Source organism: Gallus gallus, chromosome 1 (genome assembly GCF_016699485.2).
Source record: "Gallus gallus isolate bGalGal1 chromosome 1, bGalGal1.mat.broiler.GRCg7b, whole genome shotgun sequence".
Lineage (NCBI taxonomy): Eukaryota > Metazoa > Chordata > Aves > Galliformes > Phasianidae > Gallus > Gallus gallus.
Window position 1 is genome coordinate 113,047,156 of NC_052532.1, and position 16,380 is coordinate 113,063,535.

Here is a 16,380-nt window from a genome sequence, read left to right on the forward strand (position 1 = left end):
AAGTACATTTTATATTTTAGTTCTGTAACTACTATAGAAGGATATACATGGTAATTCAGACTTACATAGCAGTGAAAAATAAAGGAGGTGACTGGAAAAGATGAAACAAAGGAAACTTTGAATGTACAATAAATTACCCAAACTTGAGATTGGACGGATTTTGAACGGAATGATTAAAAAGCCTGGGTAAATGAGAAGGCTTTTTTGTGTAATTATATAGATCAGAAAGGTGCTGCAGGAATATATTTGTAAAGACTTCTCTGTATTTTCCTGAACTTAATTTTGGTGGAGTTATTGCCATAGAGTCTCTGTTGTTGGACATACAACTCTTTTATTGTTGTCTAGACCTCACACAGTTTCTTGTCAATTACTAATTTTTTCCTTTTTTTTTCTATATCCGACAAGAAGAAAGTGTTTATTTTCAATCAGCATTTTCTGTTTTAAATGAAACACTTGCAGGCAACCTCAGCTGACAAAAATAGTGATTACAAAGGGGATAATAACCTCTCCAAAAAGGATGTATATGTTTTTATATTTCTCTAGTGGTGTTCCTTGCAGACTAAAGATTCTTATCTTGGAGAGAGGGTTGTGTTAAAACTTTGCTCCTCCATATCCCATCAAAGCATACTGCTTTGCACAACTGTTTAATCATTCTACAAATATGCTCAGTTGTCCTGTAACATTCATATGCTTTTCTGTATTACTGACTTGTGTCTGCAGCTGTCTTGACAATGCAACCTTGCTTCTGAGTGCTTTTCTGTTCTGTGTTTTTACAGGAGATGGTGAACTCTATACTTTTGGGGAACCTGAGAATGGAAAACTGGGATTATTGCCTGAGCAGCTAAAGAACAGTAGAGTCCCACAGCCAGTGCTGGGAATTATGGAAAAAGTTAATAAGGTTGCTTGTGGTGGAGAACACACAGTGGTGCTTACAGGTATGGTATTTAAATGCTTTTTTTTTTTCTTTAAACAGCTCTATAGATTAGTAATCCCAATTTACTTCGAAGAGCTTACTTACGTTCTACCAAAAAGTTGAACACTGTAATGCTCCTAAGCAGAAGACTATTGTACATCAAAGAGGTCAAAGTCCACATGATGGTTAACCAGAGTAAGTACGGGTCTGCACTGCACTGTGCATATAGCTTGACCTTCTGTGCTGTGCTTATCCTTTTGTTTGAGGATCAGTTTTACAAGCTCATTGTAAAAGAAGAGCATAGCATGCCATGTATGGTTGGAAGCCCATTCGGTTCCATACAGCTCAGGATTCCCGTAATATGAAGAAATGTAAGATTATGCTAATCTCTTTTTATTTATAGTATTAGCTCCAATAGATGCCACTGAAGAAATACTTTACAAACTCTTAATGTTTGTAAAGTTTCTAATGGACTGTAACAAGCTAGTATCTCCTAGTGCAGCACCAGTGATCAATGTCTCTTATGTCTGAGGAGCTTGAAAACAGTATTAGGAGCATCAGGGGGAAGTTTTAGAGGGAAGCTTCTATTCTGTAGTAAATTTGCATGACCCAGAGTATAATTAGATAATTAGAAAGTCACTTTTCAACTAGCTTTCTGTTAATAATGATAGAGATGCATAATCAAATGGATGCCTAAATGGTTTAAATATCTCTTGTTATAATACAGGATTTATCTGTGACTGAGCAGAATCTTTAATGTACATATAAAACTAGAACAGATACAGCACACTGAACATTTTAAAAAATATAAAAATCATCAAATAAACTTACATGTATTAGTTTGCAAGGTTGTATTTATAGTACTTGGAAGATGAACTATGACGTATATTACTGTATTGCAAATCCTTTGCAGCACCTTTTGAAATATCTCAATCAGCAGATGTGAATGGGAAGTTTCCTGTGATTAGAGCAGCCACTAGATTTCATTATCTTTTGATTTTCGTGAGACTTTTGAATAGTCTTGACAGAGATTCCCTATAGACAGGTAGGGAGCATGGTAGGTTGCACACTGCAAAGAAGATAGCCATGTGGTGTTGTTACAGTAACGTCCTAGATAGGTAAAAAGAAGTAATGTGTGTAAAACACTTAAGTTTGCATTCCATTTTGTGAAGCACACTCACGAGTTCTGCCAGAACAGTGCGTACAGTCTGACCGTCACATTTTCTGAAGGGTGTAAAATGAGTCAGTGTCCAGAGGGAAACAAGAATATCAAAGGCTAGGAAAACATTGTCTTTGAGGAAAGTTTTTTAAAAACAGGACTTATGAGACTAAAAAAGAGAAAACTAAGGAGAAATGTGGCACCTCTCTTCAATCACATAAATTCTTTCTTAGAGAAAAGTAATCAACTGTTCTCTGTGAGACCTCAGAGTAGGACTTTGATTGCAATACAGGTTAAGTTGGGAGTTAAGCAGAAATTTATGTCTGCAGGGAAATACATTTAAACTTTGGGGCATCTCAGTGATGCTGGTATCACTATGTACAAGGAAGAGGTTGCAATGTAGGACCCAGGGAAGAGTAGAGAAGTCAATGTGCCTTCCCATTCTATAAAGCAATGTGTTCTTTCAGTAATCTGAACAGCCTTCCTTATGAACACCTTTTTTTAAATCTAATTATGTATCTTCTGGGAGCTTTTGGAAACTCCAGTAATTCAAACAGAAGACTCTTTCCTTCTTCTGCAGCTTTCCTGAGCATCCTAATTGAGCTCATCTGCTCATCAAAATTTGTTTTTATTAGATTTGATAAGTGTACACTACTATAGAAGCAGAAAAAGGGAGTTTGACTTTGTGTGTAGATGATTTAAAAATTATTAGTTTTGGCTTGTGATGAATTCCATGACTGTATAGCATATCTGCAAGTAATCTTCCACCCAGATGCAAAAGTTGTAAAAATAAGTAGGTTTTATGAGTCCTTAAATGTGAATTTTGGAAATGCTAAATAGTCATCTATTGTCAGCCTGACAGAGTGCCTTCAAGGTTATGTAAGCAAAGTTTCTAAAATATAAAATGAAAATTTAACTGATGGGAATTTTAAGTAATTTGATGTGATATTGTACTGCAAGCCACTGGAGAGAATAAAGGTGGAAGTGATGGGCTGGAAAAGGTTACGTGTAATGATGAGAGAAGCTGCAAGATTCTAGGTAAATCAAAGCTCCTTTGGGAGGAGGAAATAACAGTAGTCAATCCAAAAAATAATGCAAACATTTGTCTACATTTTGAAGCCTTTGTCTCCAGCATACAGTCTCACCATAGCAGTATTCTGCCATAAAATAAATTTCTTTGCATGAAATTGGATTATCATTATTGTGAAAAATATTACCATAAATTTGAGGCTACAAATGTATAAATCCTAGCATTATTTTATGACTTACAAAGTGAAGTTCAGCAAAAAGAATTAGATTATCATTATTGATTTTTTTTTAACCATAAATTTGAAACCAACCAATAGATATTTTGTTTCAATGGTATTTCATGTGATAAAAATTCATTAAAACAAATGACTTCTATGGAGACTTTGTAGGAGGTTGTAGACTTGGATGACATTAGCATTATAGTTAAATCTTGCAGGAAGTAGAACTGGAACATAGAGGCAAACTAAATGCAAAACAAAAAAAACTACAAATATAGTGAAGAAAATACCATAGTAAGTCAGTGTGTTACTATGTAGAATTCATTTACGTATGGAAATAGATGCTGTAGTTGAAGGTATGTAAGAAGTATAGTGCTGGCTTAGCTGGCAGTAGATCACTGTCGAGTGCCAGTAGATCCATTTGAGTCGAGAGGAAGAAAACGTCCTCTGATGAAATATGTACGCTTAAAGGTTGGTAGTAGTTGTGTTAGGAGTGAAAGACCAGACAGAGAATTTTTAATGTAATTCTGCTATTATTATTCAGAAATATTCAGCCTAGTAAAATTATGGAGATTATTCTGAGAGTCACTGAAAAAGGCTTGAAAGACAATGCAGTCATTGGTAATAGCCAACACCGATTTGTGAGCAGAAAGTCCTGTTTAGCAAACTTAATTTCCCTTATGACAAAGTTACCCACCTAGTTGACCAACGAAACCCAGTAGGTATAGTCGTTTTGAATTTCAGCAAAGCTTTCCATACTGTCTCTTGTAATATCGTTCTGGAGAAAATGTTCAGAATACAGCTAGCTACAGTGAATTGTTAGCTGATGGGTGGGTGTGAAGGGGTTATTATAAATTGAGTTACATTTAAATGGGGTCACCAGTCGCTACTGGGGGCAGTTCTCAATGTTTTTTAAAATGATCTGTACATAGGAATCAAATGTATACTAAGTAAGTTTGCAGAAGTCACTGAATTAGGAGGAGCTTTTGAATCCTTTGAGACTAGACAAGCCTTGCAGAGAGATCTTGACGAATCACCAACCACACGAATTTTAACAAGAGCAAGTGCCAGATTCTGCACATGGGATGAGGTAACTCTTGTTCTGTGTACAGACTGGGAGATGAGAGGCTGGAGTGCAGTCCTATGGAAAGGGATCCAGGATTTTTGAGTGATGGCAAGTTGGATCTGAGTCAGCAATGTGCCCTGGCAGCCAAAAGGTCCAAATGTACCCAGGGGTGCATCTGGCCAGCACCGCCAACCAGAGAGGGGAGGGGTTTTCCTGCCTTGCTCTCTGCTGTGTGGTTTCATCTTGAGCAATGTGTGCAGCAATGGATGCCATTGTATAGGGACATAAAGCTATGAGACATCATCCAAAGGAGGGATACAAAGATGGGGAAGGGTGTAGAGGATAAGATATACGAGAGCGGCTGAGGCCCCTTGGTGTGCTCAGAGCAGAGGAGCTGAGGGGCAGCGCTGAGCTCTTCTCTCTTTGACAGCGATAGGGCCTGAGGGAACAGCATGGAGCTGTGTCAGGGGAGGGGTAGCTGGGGGCTAGGGACAGGGGCTGCACCAGAGGGCAGTGGGCATGGAACGGGCTGCCCAGGGTTGTAGGCACAGTCCCCAGTGCCGGAGTTCTGAGAGCATCTGGACAGTGCGCTCAGACGTAGAGTCTGATTTTGTGTTGTCCTGCACAAAGCCAGGAGGTGGATTCTATGATCCTTGTGGGACCATTAAAACTTAGGTTATTCTATGATTCCTTGATTTAAAAAATGAGTGGTATACATACATTGTAGGCTTGATATCAGAAAAATAGCTTTGAATAAGTACTGAAGTATGTGTTGCATCCCAAGATGAAGTGGCGTGACCATAAATTCAGAGTTCTGATGAAGGAGTCTCTGTAACTTCAGAGAGGACTGGAAACATTTATATCTCTTTTAAGCTCAATTTATTAAATCAGTGAATGCCTAAATGAGTACAACTTTGGAGAAATTCTGAATTTCACGTATCTTTTGAAAATAGATGCTGTTTGGCTTTTTAGTAATACTGTGCATGCTGATACAGTTTTCATATTGTTGTGGTTTTTCCAGTTTTTCTGGGTGTGTTATTTTACTCTTAAATAACAAAACTGATTGGCTATTGTGTATTTCTCCATTTCATTTGTCTCATTTTATGTAGCAATAGGATAGGAGAAAATGTGATATGTAAAAACTGTTGTACATCCTGGTTCATTTCTTGTCATCAGTCCTACTTAGGGTCTATCAAGTTAGAAGAAAGCATAATCCAGTTATCTTACTGAGTATGAGGCAAGTTTCCTCCCGACTGTCATACATAATTAGTCTGTTCCAAAGCACTTCATTTGATTTCTTTCTTATGACTATCATTTTTATTTTATTAGTAATTGTGTACAGTAAGAACCATCGTTATATGGGTTATATGACCAAACTACTGTAGGAAATCTCTCTAGCAGTGTGTCAGAGTAAATAGTGGAATGTAAGTATGAAAATAATCCCACTTTTTTAGTCTGAAATTAAAAAAATGGGGAACTTTTTTTAGAGAATAAAAAATAAATTATTGCTATCACTGATAGCCATAATAAGGAGAAAAAAAAGCAAAATCTTTAAAATATACAGTATTTTAGAGATTTTGAATATGGTATTGGAAACCATCATGTCTACAACTCTTACTGTTACTTCTGCCTTTAATATTTGTATTTGGTATAGGGAGTAAAGGGAATAACAGTTAAAAATTCAGTTGCTGCGAGAGCTCCCTGTCTTTATCGCAAGACAAACTTACTCGTTTCATGACAGTCTGTCAGTCAGTTCAAGATCATACCCTCATCTCAGATGACTTCTTTTACTGAGAGACCAAAAAACTTGTTAGGATTCTTGCAAATGATTCCTACTGAAAATGAAAGCTTTGTGTATCATCATTTTCAGAAGAAATTTAAGAGCAGCAATCCCAAATTATGTACTTTTTCATTAAAGCTTTTAAGAAGTTAGAATTAAAACATCTTTTGAATCTAGAAGGGAAGAAGAAACAGGTGGTTGGGAGTGGCCTTAATATCTCCCCCTGCCCTCTTTTTTTCAGATGATAACAGATCCTTTGTGAATAATCCTCTCTATAAAAGGATATGTTACCTCCTTTTACGCTCTGAAGGGAGGGAAAGCAAAGATGTCTCTTTGAAGGAAGATGTGGAATAGTCCTTCAAGAATACATCATTTGACATTACAATACAGCACATTCATGTGTTAACATGTAAAATGTTGGATTTTTCATATTCTGTCCCAAGGTCCTTTGAAAGAAAAGAAAGGCAAGAGAACCTTTTGAAAGAGAATAAAAGGAGGAAACAGCTCTCCCTTTTTTATGATAGAACTGAGAGACTGTTCAAACCATATAGGATTATCTAGATTTTTTGAAACCATTCTTAAGTCTGTATACTATTTATACTGAAATCCCCAAATCCTATTACCAGCTGTGGTAAAACTGAGTATTACATCAACAGTTGATTTTTAAAGTAACATTTTTCATGAGAGGCTGTTCAAAACTAAAGCTATAGTATAACTGAATAGCTCTTTGACGATTATAATGTTCAACTGAGATAAAGCTATATGGGGATCTATGGGCATGCCTGTGTTTCTGTTATTCTTCTGAAGATTTGTCACTTTGTATGTAGCCTTAAATATGTAACTAGGGATGCATGGATCTGGAAAGAAAACCTCTTGGGTCTCCCTCAGTTCTCTCAGTAAATAGCCCATGTTAAAAAAAAAAATCTGAAAACTATATTCTTGCTTAGGAATATTTCATGTATAGTGACAACTGTCACTGAGATTAAAGAGTTGTTATGTAATCCAGAAGCTGCCTGTAAAGGCATTCTTTTCAAACACAGTTAATTGGAAATATCCCTGCTCTTCCAAATATATATATTTATTCAAAGTGAAGGAGAAGCAGTCCCAGTGCTCAAGAAGCCAAGGACTTTCTTTCCTCTGAGTGCTGTTAATTTTACTCAGCCATCCTCAGTTCACTGAAGACTTGGATCTTCCCCTCATGCTGCTGTGGTCACGTGTCTTTCCTATCCCCTTGTATCACTCTGGTACTGTCTTCACTGTTCCACAGGAAACCATATCAGTTAAAATGCAGAACAAAACAAACCTGGCTTACTGAGCTGTGCTGGCTTTCTTTGCAGCCAGGTGAATGGCAGAGAGGATGTAAGCAAGGATTTAAGAGAGAGAATGGAGAAATGACATCTGCCTTTTTGGTGGCAGTGTGTTCCACTTGTTTCATCTTACTGTATCACTATTAAGACCGAGAACAGGAGGGAGACAACAATGCAACTGTATCCCTTTTTGAGTTCATGTTATTTGCAGATTTATTTGCAAAAACAAGCTCAGAATAAATTTCAGCTCTGTCTTTTTGTCACAAAGTCTTTGAGATTGCTTTGCAATAGGCTTCTGTTTATCCCCATTTCTGCTAAGTGTTGTTATTACTGAGGTCTGGCCACATTTAAGAATGTAGTAACATTTTTGTCTTTCTATACCTTGATAACTGACTAATAAGAAATGTTAGGAGCAAAATGTAGGTAGTCATGGTGCAGAGAAGCAGAAGAAAAATTCATCCATCTTATAAAGGTAACCTAAGTTGGTTTTGGATTGCTCTGTTCTCATTGTCAGTAGCATCTGGGGAAAGAAAACGATTCCTGTACATTTAAAGTTAGCATCTCTCTAAACGTAAATGTCTTTAGAGGACTAGAAATTTTTTATGAAAAACATTGCTCTCTAGGATTAAAGATAGTATGGAACAACTCTAACTTCTTTCAAAATAATGTTAATCAGATGAAGCTGGATAATTTGAAAATGACAAGATCTTCTGCTTTTCAAAGAACTGTTAAGACAAATTACATACTCTTAAGTAGGATTTACAGAATCAGCCATCTCGAGAAAGCTGTTTACTAAAATGAAGGTCAGACTTCTTCAGTTCACTTAGAGTGAACTGTTTTTCAGGATTCATTGATTCTTATTCAGAATGTCTAAATGTCATAGAAAAATTTTAATACATTGTTTTACTTTATAAAGATTCCTTCAGATGTTGCCTTCTTGCACCGATATTTCCAGTAGAGGGAGCTTTACTATTACATTTAGTAAATAAATGACTTTAGTAACTATATTGCATTTCCAATCTAACGTAGTGTGAGTCCATATCCTTTTTTATGCAGTAAATTCATGACATCTTTGATTGGAACAATTCTGTGAGAGGCAGAAATGGCAATCTGGTTTCTAGAAAGAAAACTTCTGTATCTACTGTTACAGTATTAAGTCATGATTCCTTTGAAATTCAAGTTCAATATAAATTAATAAGTGTGCTGCTATGGTAGTAATATCAAATCTGGCCCATTCTCTTCTCTCCCTGACAATAGTGAAAGATTAGTCTGGGAGAATGGTAACATAATTTGGTTTTAATATTTCTCCAGTTTGTGGCTATTCCAAGAGAAACAAAAGAGTCACACTGAGTAAATTACTTTTATGGCACTGAATTTACTTGGCTATTAATAAAATTTGGGTTCAAAGGGACCTTTAAGGTCATTTAGTTCTAACCCCCCTGCTATAGGTAGGGACACCTCCCACCAGACCAGGTTGTTAAAGCCTCATCCTGCCTCGCCTTCCCAACTTCTGGGATGGGGGCATCCACAACCTCCCTGGGCAACCTGTTCCAGTTTCTCACCTCCCTCACAGTAAATAATTTCTTCCTAATATCTAGTCTAAATCTACCTCCTTCCTGTTTGAAGCCATTTCCCCTCAGCCTGTTGCTACATGCCCTTATAAAAAGTCCCTCCCTGGCTTTCCTGTAGGCCCCCTTCAGGTACTGGAAGGTCTCTCTACAGTCCCCTGGAGCCTTCTCTTCTCCAGGCTGAAAAGCCCCTGCTCTCTCAGCCTGTCTTTGCAGGGGAGGTGCTCCAGCCCTCTGATCATTTTCATGGCCCTCCTCTGGACCTGCTCCAACAATCCCATGACCCCTTCTGTTAGGGGCCTCAGAACTGGACACAGTACTCCAGGTGGAGTCTCACGAGAGCAGAGTAGAGGGCAGAATCACCTCCCTTGGCCTGCTGATGGCACTTTTCTTGGTGTAACCCAGGACATGGTTGGCCTTCTGGTCAGCAAGTGCACCTTGCTGGCTCAGGTTGAGTCATTCATCAGCCGACACCCCCAAATCCTTCTCCTCATGGCTACTCTCAAGCCATTCTCCACCCAACCTGCATCTGTGCTTGAGATTACTAGGCCCAGGTGCAGGTCCTTGCACTTGGCCTTGTTGAACTTCATGATTCATCTCTAATCAGTGAGGAAGGCCACTCGTCACTGATCTCCACTTGGATGTTAAGCCACTGACTGCAACTTTTTGTGCGTGACCATCCAGCCTATTCCTTATCCAGAGAGTGGTCCATCCATTTTTTCCAATTTGGTGACCATGATGTCATGCAGGACAGAGTCAAATCCTTTGTACAAGTCCCTGGTCTTCTTTTTATCACTGATACATCTGTAGAATTTCTTCTAGTTTTCCTTTATGTCCCTGGCTAGATTTAATTCTTTCTGGCTTTTAGCTTTCCTAACCTGATCTCTGGCTTCTCAGACAACTTCTTTGTAGTCCTCCCAGGTAACTTGTTCTTGCTTCCACTTCCCATAGACTTTCCTTTTGCACCAAAGTCAGTCCACAATTTCCTTGGCAATCCACAGAGGCCTCCTGGCATTCTTGCCCACTTTCCTCTTTCTCAGGGTGTGCTACTTCTGGACTTGGAGGAGATGGTCCTTGAAAACTGACTTGCTTTCTTGGGCTCCTTTTCCCTCCAGGGCTTTATCACATGTCACCCTGCCATGCAGCTCCCTGAGAGTTCAAAAGTCTGCTCTCCTGAAGTATAGAGTAGCAAGCTTCCTGCACACCTTCTTTGACCCCCTAGGGATCTTGAACAACATTTCGTGATCATTGCAGCCAAGGTTGTCCTTGAACTTCACGTTGTTCATTAGCCTCTCCTTGTTGGTGAGAACAAGGTCCAGCATAGCAGGACCGATGACCTTGTTTCCTTGGTACAATGAAGTATTTAAAAAACAAAGATTCTCCTTCAAATTGTTGTTCCACATGTTCAGCTTTGAATGATCATTCCTGTCTTGAAGATACTGAGATTTTTTGACCTGATGACTGCTCTAGATCATGTTCATGGCAACGATATAGTTATATATTTCTCCCAGGTCTCAGGTTTTTTGTTTGCTTGGGTTTTTTTTGCTTGAGGTAGAATAGTTTTGTCCTTCCCCATCTTTCACAGTTTTTCGTGAAAGTTTTGCAAGTTTAAATCAGTACTTTTCTAGCTTTTCCTCTGTTGACTAATTGCAGGGGGGGGAAGAGGGAGTAAAATTCCAAGAAAATTTATTTTTCCAAAAAATAGTCAGTGTTTGGATTTTTCTTTTCAATCATGACCTCATCAAGATTTCTAAGCTTCCTTGCTGTGATGGATTGCCAAGGACGGGCACACCACGAATCTTTAGTGCCTTGTAGAGCACCTGACAAAGACAAACCACTGAATGGAAAAAAAAAATTTGGAAGGTTTATTATTTTGTAACGAGATAACAAAATTATTGTGTTCTCTGTGTTTAATGCAAGGTTGATTTGACAGAGAAAGGGAATACTGAAACCTGTTCTATTACTGTTCCGGGATCTTCCACACCAATTAGTTGTAGTTTAAAGGGGATTATTAAATTTGGAGTGATACAGTATACATGTAGGTAACCAGAAATTAAGATGAGGCTTGAAAATGCATATGTGTAAACATTGTAGTCTTGAGTTAACTGTGGTACATAAAACCCCAATAACATTTTGTGTTAGCTAATATTTTGTGTACATGAAATCTGTAGTTTATTTTACAGTTATGTTAGAAATATTACATAATAAACCATTCAGAATTCTTTCCTGTGTATATTTTGGATCTTCATTGCTTGTTTTCGTTGGGTTTTTTTTAATAAGTTCATTCTTTGGTCATTTTTAAATTGATGAGACGGTGCTTTTTGATGCTGATGTCTTTTGGCTTCCATTTGGCTAATTAAAATGGGTTATTATGTAGATAGCGGCATATTGGTTGTTAACTTTGCCCGTACACTTTCAGAAACAGGTGTGTATACTTTTGGACTTGGACAGTATGGGCAGCTGGGACATGGCACTTTACTTTTTAAAACTTCTGTACCAAAGTCTGTGAAACACTTGAGGAGTCATAAAATACATAATGTTACATGTGGGGAGAGTCACACTGCTGTAATAGCAGGTATGTATGTGAAAAAATTCTGAAATGCACTCAGTTTCTCTATATTGTAGAAGTATTTTTGAAGTACGTATTATAAAATAAGGAGTAGAAGAAGGCATATGCAAAGTTATTAGTTGTAAAGGTTAACTAAGATGGTGACAAAGCCAGATTCAGTTTAAGAAATTGGTGCATAGTACTGTATATGATATCTCCTGGGGAACTGTATCCTCATAATCACGTCTTGTTAACAAGCAGTCTTGTTTAGAAGCCTTTGTTTTGTTGCACAGTTTCAATGTTACTGTTTCTTTCTTTCTTCTTTTTTTTCAAAATTGTCTAGACTAACTCTAATCATGGACAGTCCTTTGTCTGAAAGCATACATATTTTTAGAGTATATTCATCTGTTGAGAATCTAAAAATAATTGTTCAGGTTTTGCTTTTGGGAGAGAAACATTCCTTACTTGCTTGGCCTATTACTTTGTACTGTTTTTATGTTTTTGTACTATTTTTGCATTGAATCTCTGTTATTAATGGCATCCTTTTTCTTTCCACATACAGAAAATGGCCTCATGTTTACTTTTGGAGATGGACGACACGGAAAGTTAGGTCTTGGAGAAGAGAATTTTGCAAATCAGTTTGATCCTGCTCTATGTTCTAATTTCTTGAGTTTCACAGTCCTTTTGGTAAAAATTTTTTTGCATGCTTCACAGACATCAAAATGTTTGTATTCTTACAGAATTAACGAGAGCTGAAATCTCATTATAAAATGTTTTTTCCTACAACTTTTAATCAGTATTTAGCCTAGAGAAGTGAAGGCTTGGAGGTAATCTTATCAATGCCTGTAAATACCTGAAAGGAAGGTGCAAAGAAGGAACCAGACCATTAGGTGGTGCCCAGTTGCATAACAAGGGATAATGGGCACAAAGGACCTTCATCTGACCATCAGGAAACACTTCTGTGCTGTGTGGTTAACAGAGCACTGGCATAGGTTGCCCAGAGGTGTTGTGGAGTCTCTTTCTTGGAGATTTTCAAAACCTGCCTGGACAACAATTTGCTCTGGGTGTCACTGTAGTTATCTGTTGCTCACATTTGACTTGCAGCAAAATAATTTGCTACAATTGTTTGAAAATCAGTGGAAATAGCTTTGCTTTCTTCTGCTTCAGTAGTTTTGTATCCTTATCATATGTTTTGTTGAATGCAAATAAATTTCATTTAACTAAGGAGAAATAAACATAAATTTTTAGTCATTAGTAGTAGTAATTACGTACTTTTATTTAAAGGCAGTAGAAACTAGATTTGAAGTAACATCTCTTATGTTTGATTCTGTTTTCTTGTAATCTACATCACTAGTGATGGTAAGAAAATGAGATCCTTTTGTTGATACTTGCAAATGAAATAATCTGAACTTTGTTTTGTGCTCTAGGTTGCTTGTGGTGGTTGTCACATGCTGGTTTTTGCTACTCCAAGACCAAAAGAATCTGAAGAAATACTCTTAGAAGATATATATGAGAGCCGTTTGATTTCTACTGTTTCTAAAATGGGTGGAGATTCACTAGTAACAAACACATTACAATTAACATCAGCTCGAATGCGACGTCGAGAGAGGGTAAATTCAGAGCTGTTGAGAGTTGTAATACTTCTTACAGGAAAAAAAATAACTTTTTAAGCTGAAGTGATAGTAAATATCCACATAAGTATATATCATTAAAATAAGCGTATACTGTTAATTTGTAAAAAGAAGAATGAATATGCAACTTCTTCCCAAAATTGATGGGAGTAAAAGAATAGGTATTTGCTAGATTTTAGTTGTTTATGTGTATGAAAAAGGCTCAATTGGTTTTATATTTTTAATTCTAAAATACCATCTATACCTTTTCATTTTTCAAAATATCTTAGAAATGTAAAAATAAATAAATAGATAAAAAAGAACCTCGGAAGTTTTGAACTGCTTGAGCAACTTTGTAGTTTATACTATAAATTTTCAAAGGGGAATATTTCATGATCATCTTAAAATAATCCTAAGATCCTGTTGCATCTTCAAATAGTAGTTTCTTCTGCTTTATTTTCAGATACACATTACATGTGATTTCCTTGAGCAGCATAGTGAGATGGATCATCTCACCTTCTTGTCTGAAAACCAACTCCACCACTCCTTTATTTTGTAAAAATGCAGTGGTGCTGTAGACTAAGTACCTCAATGGTATTTAGGAAACAAGTGTTTTTATTTAACATAAAAATCATAATTCTTTTTCTCCTTTGTATTTTAAGACTGCTTAAAATTATTCTGTAAAATCCATTTGAAATATCCCATTATGTACCTTTCCAGTTTTTAGGACTATAAATAATCAGATACTTGTTTATACAAAGTTACAGTGTTGTATCATCAACCAAAGGGAAGTATGGCTGTCAAGTATAGGAGGTTACTTATGTTTAGTTTTTCTACTCTTATGCTCAGAATTTTCTCAATGTGTTTTTTTAATCTTCTCAAGGAACGGTCACCAGAACAGCTTATTCCGATGGCACAAACTCTGCCTCCACTGGGAGAACGCTTCTTAAAATCTTCACTGCCTGAGGCTAGCAACACCGGCCCAATATGTTTTTCTACAACAAATGTTCCTAAATCTGAGCCTGTGAAGGAGAGACATCATGAAAAAGGTGACTTGTCCCCACATTTTGCAGTTATTTTCTGAGAACTATGTAGTTTGGCTTTGCTTAAGGATAAATGAATGCTCAGTTTGAACACAAAAGAAGGATCCGGTTCAGTCTTTACTCATGGGTATGCATCAGAATACAAACATAGATGTTGAGAAGTACATAAAAGAAATGGCCTAAGCTTGGTTCATGTTTGGAAAGTGTGTGAAAAGATTTGGAGGAGGTTTAATTGAAAGAAAAACAATGGCTGAATTATACTTATGTTTCCTTAATCCTGTAAAAATACGACTGCATCAAATACTGTGAAATCAGTAACCCCTTTCTCTGTTTTCATTAAGAAGAATTACAGAGAAAAAGTGATTAGGAAGCTGAATCTTAAAGACTCAGGAATGCCTAATGAAGACCTTGAGTAAGAAAAGAGGTCTACTCATAGACCTCAGATAATTTAGTCTAATTGTTCCACTAGTATTAAAGAGATTATAAAAAAAAAAAAAAAGGCAAAAAAAACTTTGTCCCATATAACATTTGTGCTTTAAAAGCCTGCAAAAAATTATCAGATAACAGTACACTGACACTAGATTGTTGAGCTGCATCTAATTTTAATACTGATAAAAATCACGTGGAAGTGTTTTTGCTGTGTTTTAGACTGGGGGAAATAGGAATCTCCAAACATCATCCTGATGTCAGTAACACGGGGATAATATAATCTCTCTTTTACAGGAGTGGGGTATGCTGCTTGGTACATATCATTTGCTTAGATGCTAATTGTTTACATTTACCTTAAAGAGAAGAAGCATGAAAAAGATGAACCTGGTGAAGGCTCTGCAGAAGATTCAGATGCTGAAAATAATGACAGAAATCTTGGAGATACAACTGACACCCTAAATATGGTAAGATATTCTACTAAGTAATCTACGACTCAGTTGTTCTTGTGCACCAGGAGAACAAAGCAGCTAAGTCATGTTTCAGGTTCTAGTATAGAATGTTTATCTAGCCCTAAACTTCATATTTGACATCAAATGTATTGACAAAATGTATAAATGAATAAATGAACATGCGTTTCTTGACACTGGTGGAGATACAGAGAAACATTTCAGAATGTTATTCTGCATCTTTTCCATTGAAATAATATGAAGTTTTAAGTTATTATATGAAAACAGTAGCATATACATATAATTCACTTAACTAGCAATTTAATAGGTATTATGTGGCTTGAAAAATATTTTTATGTTCTCCAATGAAAAAGTATTTTCAGAATGTTGAAATGATGTCATTGTGCAGCCTTTCATAGTTTGTTATATTCATTCTTTAACAGAGATTTCATTCTTTGCAGACGCACGTGATGAGATTGAACTCCAGTGACCAGTCCTTAAAGTTATCACCTGTTCAAAAACAAAAGGTACTGTAACTAATTATATATACATACACTTGTACTGCTGTTTAAAAGATCTGTAATTCTTGTATGATCCGTGAACTTTATTGTTTTGCTTTGAGTTTTAACAAACTCTAGGCAAATTTTATAGGCCCCCTCTTGCTGATGTTTGAATTTTCCATGAGGTAAAATTCTAAGAAGCTAACTGAAGTGAGAGAGGATTTGTGCAGATACATAGCACTTGCATTGCCAGCGTTGTCTGAGGTGACAGAGTATAATACTCTGCCAGTCTAAGGAACAGGAAACTATCATAAGGACTTTATAATTTATGGTACTAATTTATATGTTTGCTGTTTTGTTGATAGCAAAATATTTTAATTGACGTTTGGGACACAGTATAAGTAAAGATTTTATTTACAGAAAATCATCATAGAGTATATTTAAAGGAACAGTAATACTGGTCTAAGTTATAAAATTGAAATACTTCTGAATTACTATCCTGTTTCACTTCTGAAATGATACCAGTCCTCCAGCATTTTGGTATATTTCATTACCATTTCTTTCTATATTAAAAAAACAAACAAACAGAAAAACATTTGGAGAATTTTCTAAGTAAATGCAAATTTTAAAGCAGAAACTCAACAGATTTTCAAAATTTTTAGAAAAAGCATAACAGTGAGTGCATCAGAAGATTTCCCAAGTGGAGGAAGGTATAATAGAACTTTTTCCTCTGTTCACACTGCCTCCTTGACACATTGCATCTA

The 16,380-nt window shown here is 36.6% G+C and overlaps 1 protein-coding gene across 2 annotated transcripts in view; it reads left to right on the top strand.

Moving 5' to 3' along the window:
* Nucleotides 1-16,380, top strand: part of RPGR (retinitis pigmentosa GTPase regulator) — a 49,375-nt gene that overhangs the window by 19,854 nt on the left and 13,141 nt on the right. The window contains exons 7-14 of one of the 2 annotated variants that reach the window (XM_025152032.3): nucleotides 777-935; nucleotides 11,460-11,615; nucleotides 12,151-12,275; nucleotides 13,016-13,198; nucleotides 14,082-14,247; nucleotides 15,031-15,134; nucleotides 15,578-15,643; nucleotides 16,279-16,326. In XM_025152032.3, coding sequence (XP_025007800.2) covers nucleotides 777-935; nucleotides 11,460-11,615; nucleotides 12,151-12,275; nucleotides 13,016-13,198; nucleotides 14,082-14,247; nucleotides 15,031-15,134; nucleotides 15,578-15,643; nucleotides 16,279-16,326 — 1,007 coding nt within the window. The remainder of the gene's footprint in view (nucleotides 1-776; nucleotides 936-11,459; nucleotides 11,616-12,150; nucleotides 12,276-13,015; nucleotides 13,199-14,081; nucleotides 14,248-15,030; nucleotides 15,135-15,577; nucleotides 15,644-16,278; nucleotides 16,327-16,380) is intronic. The other variant, XM_040665326.2, reaches the window with a different exon arrangement.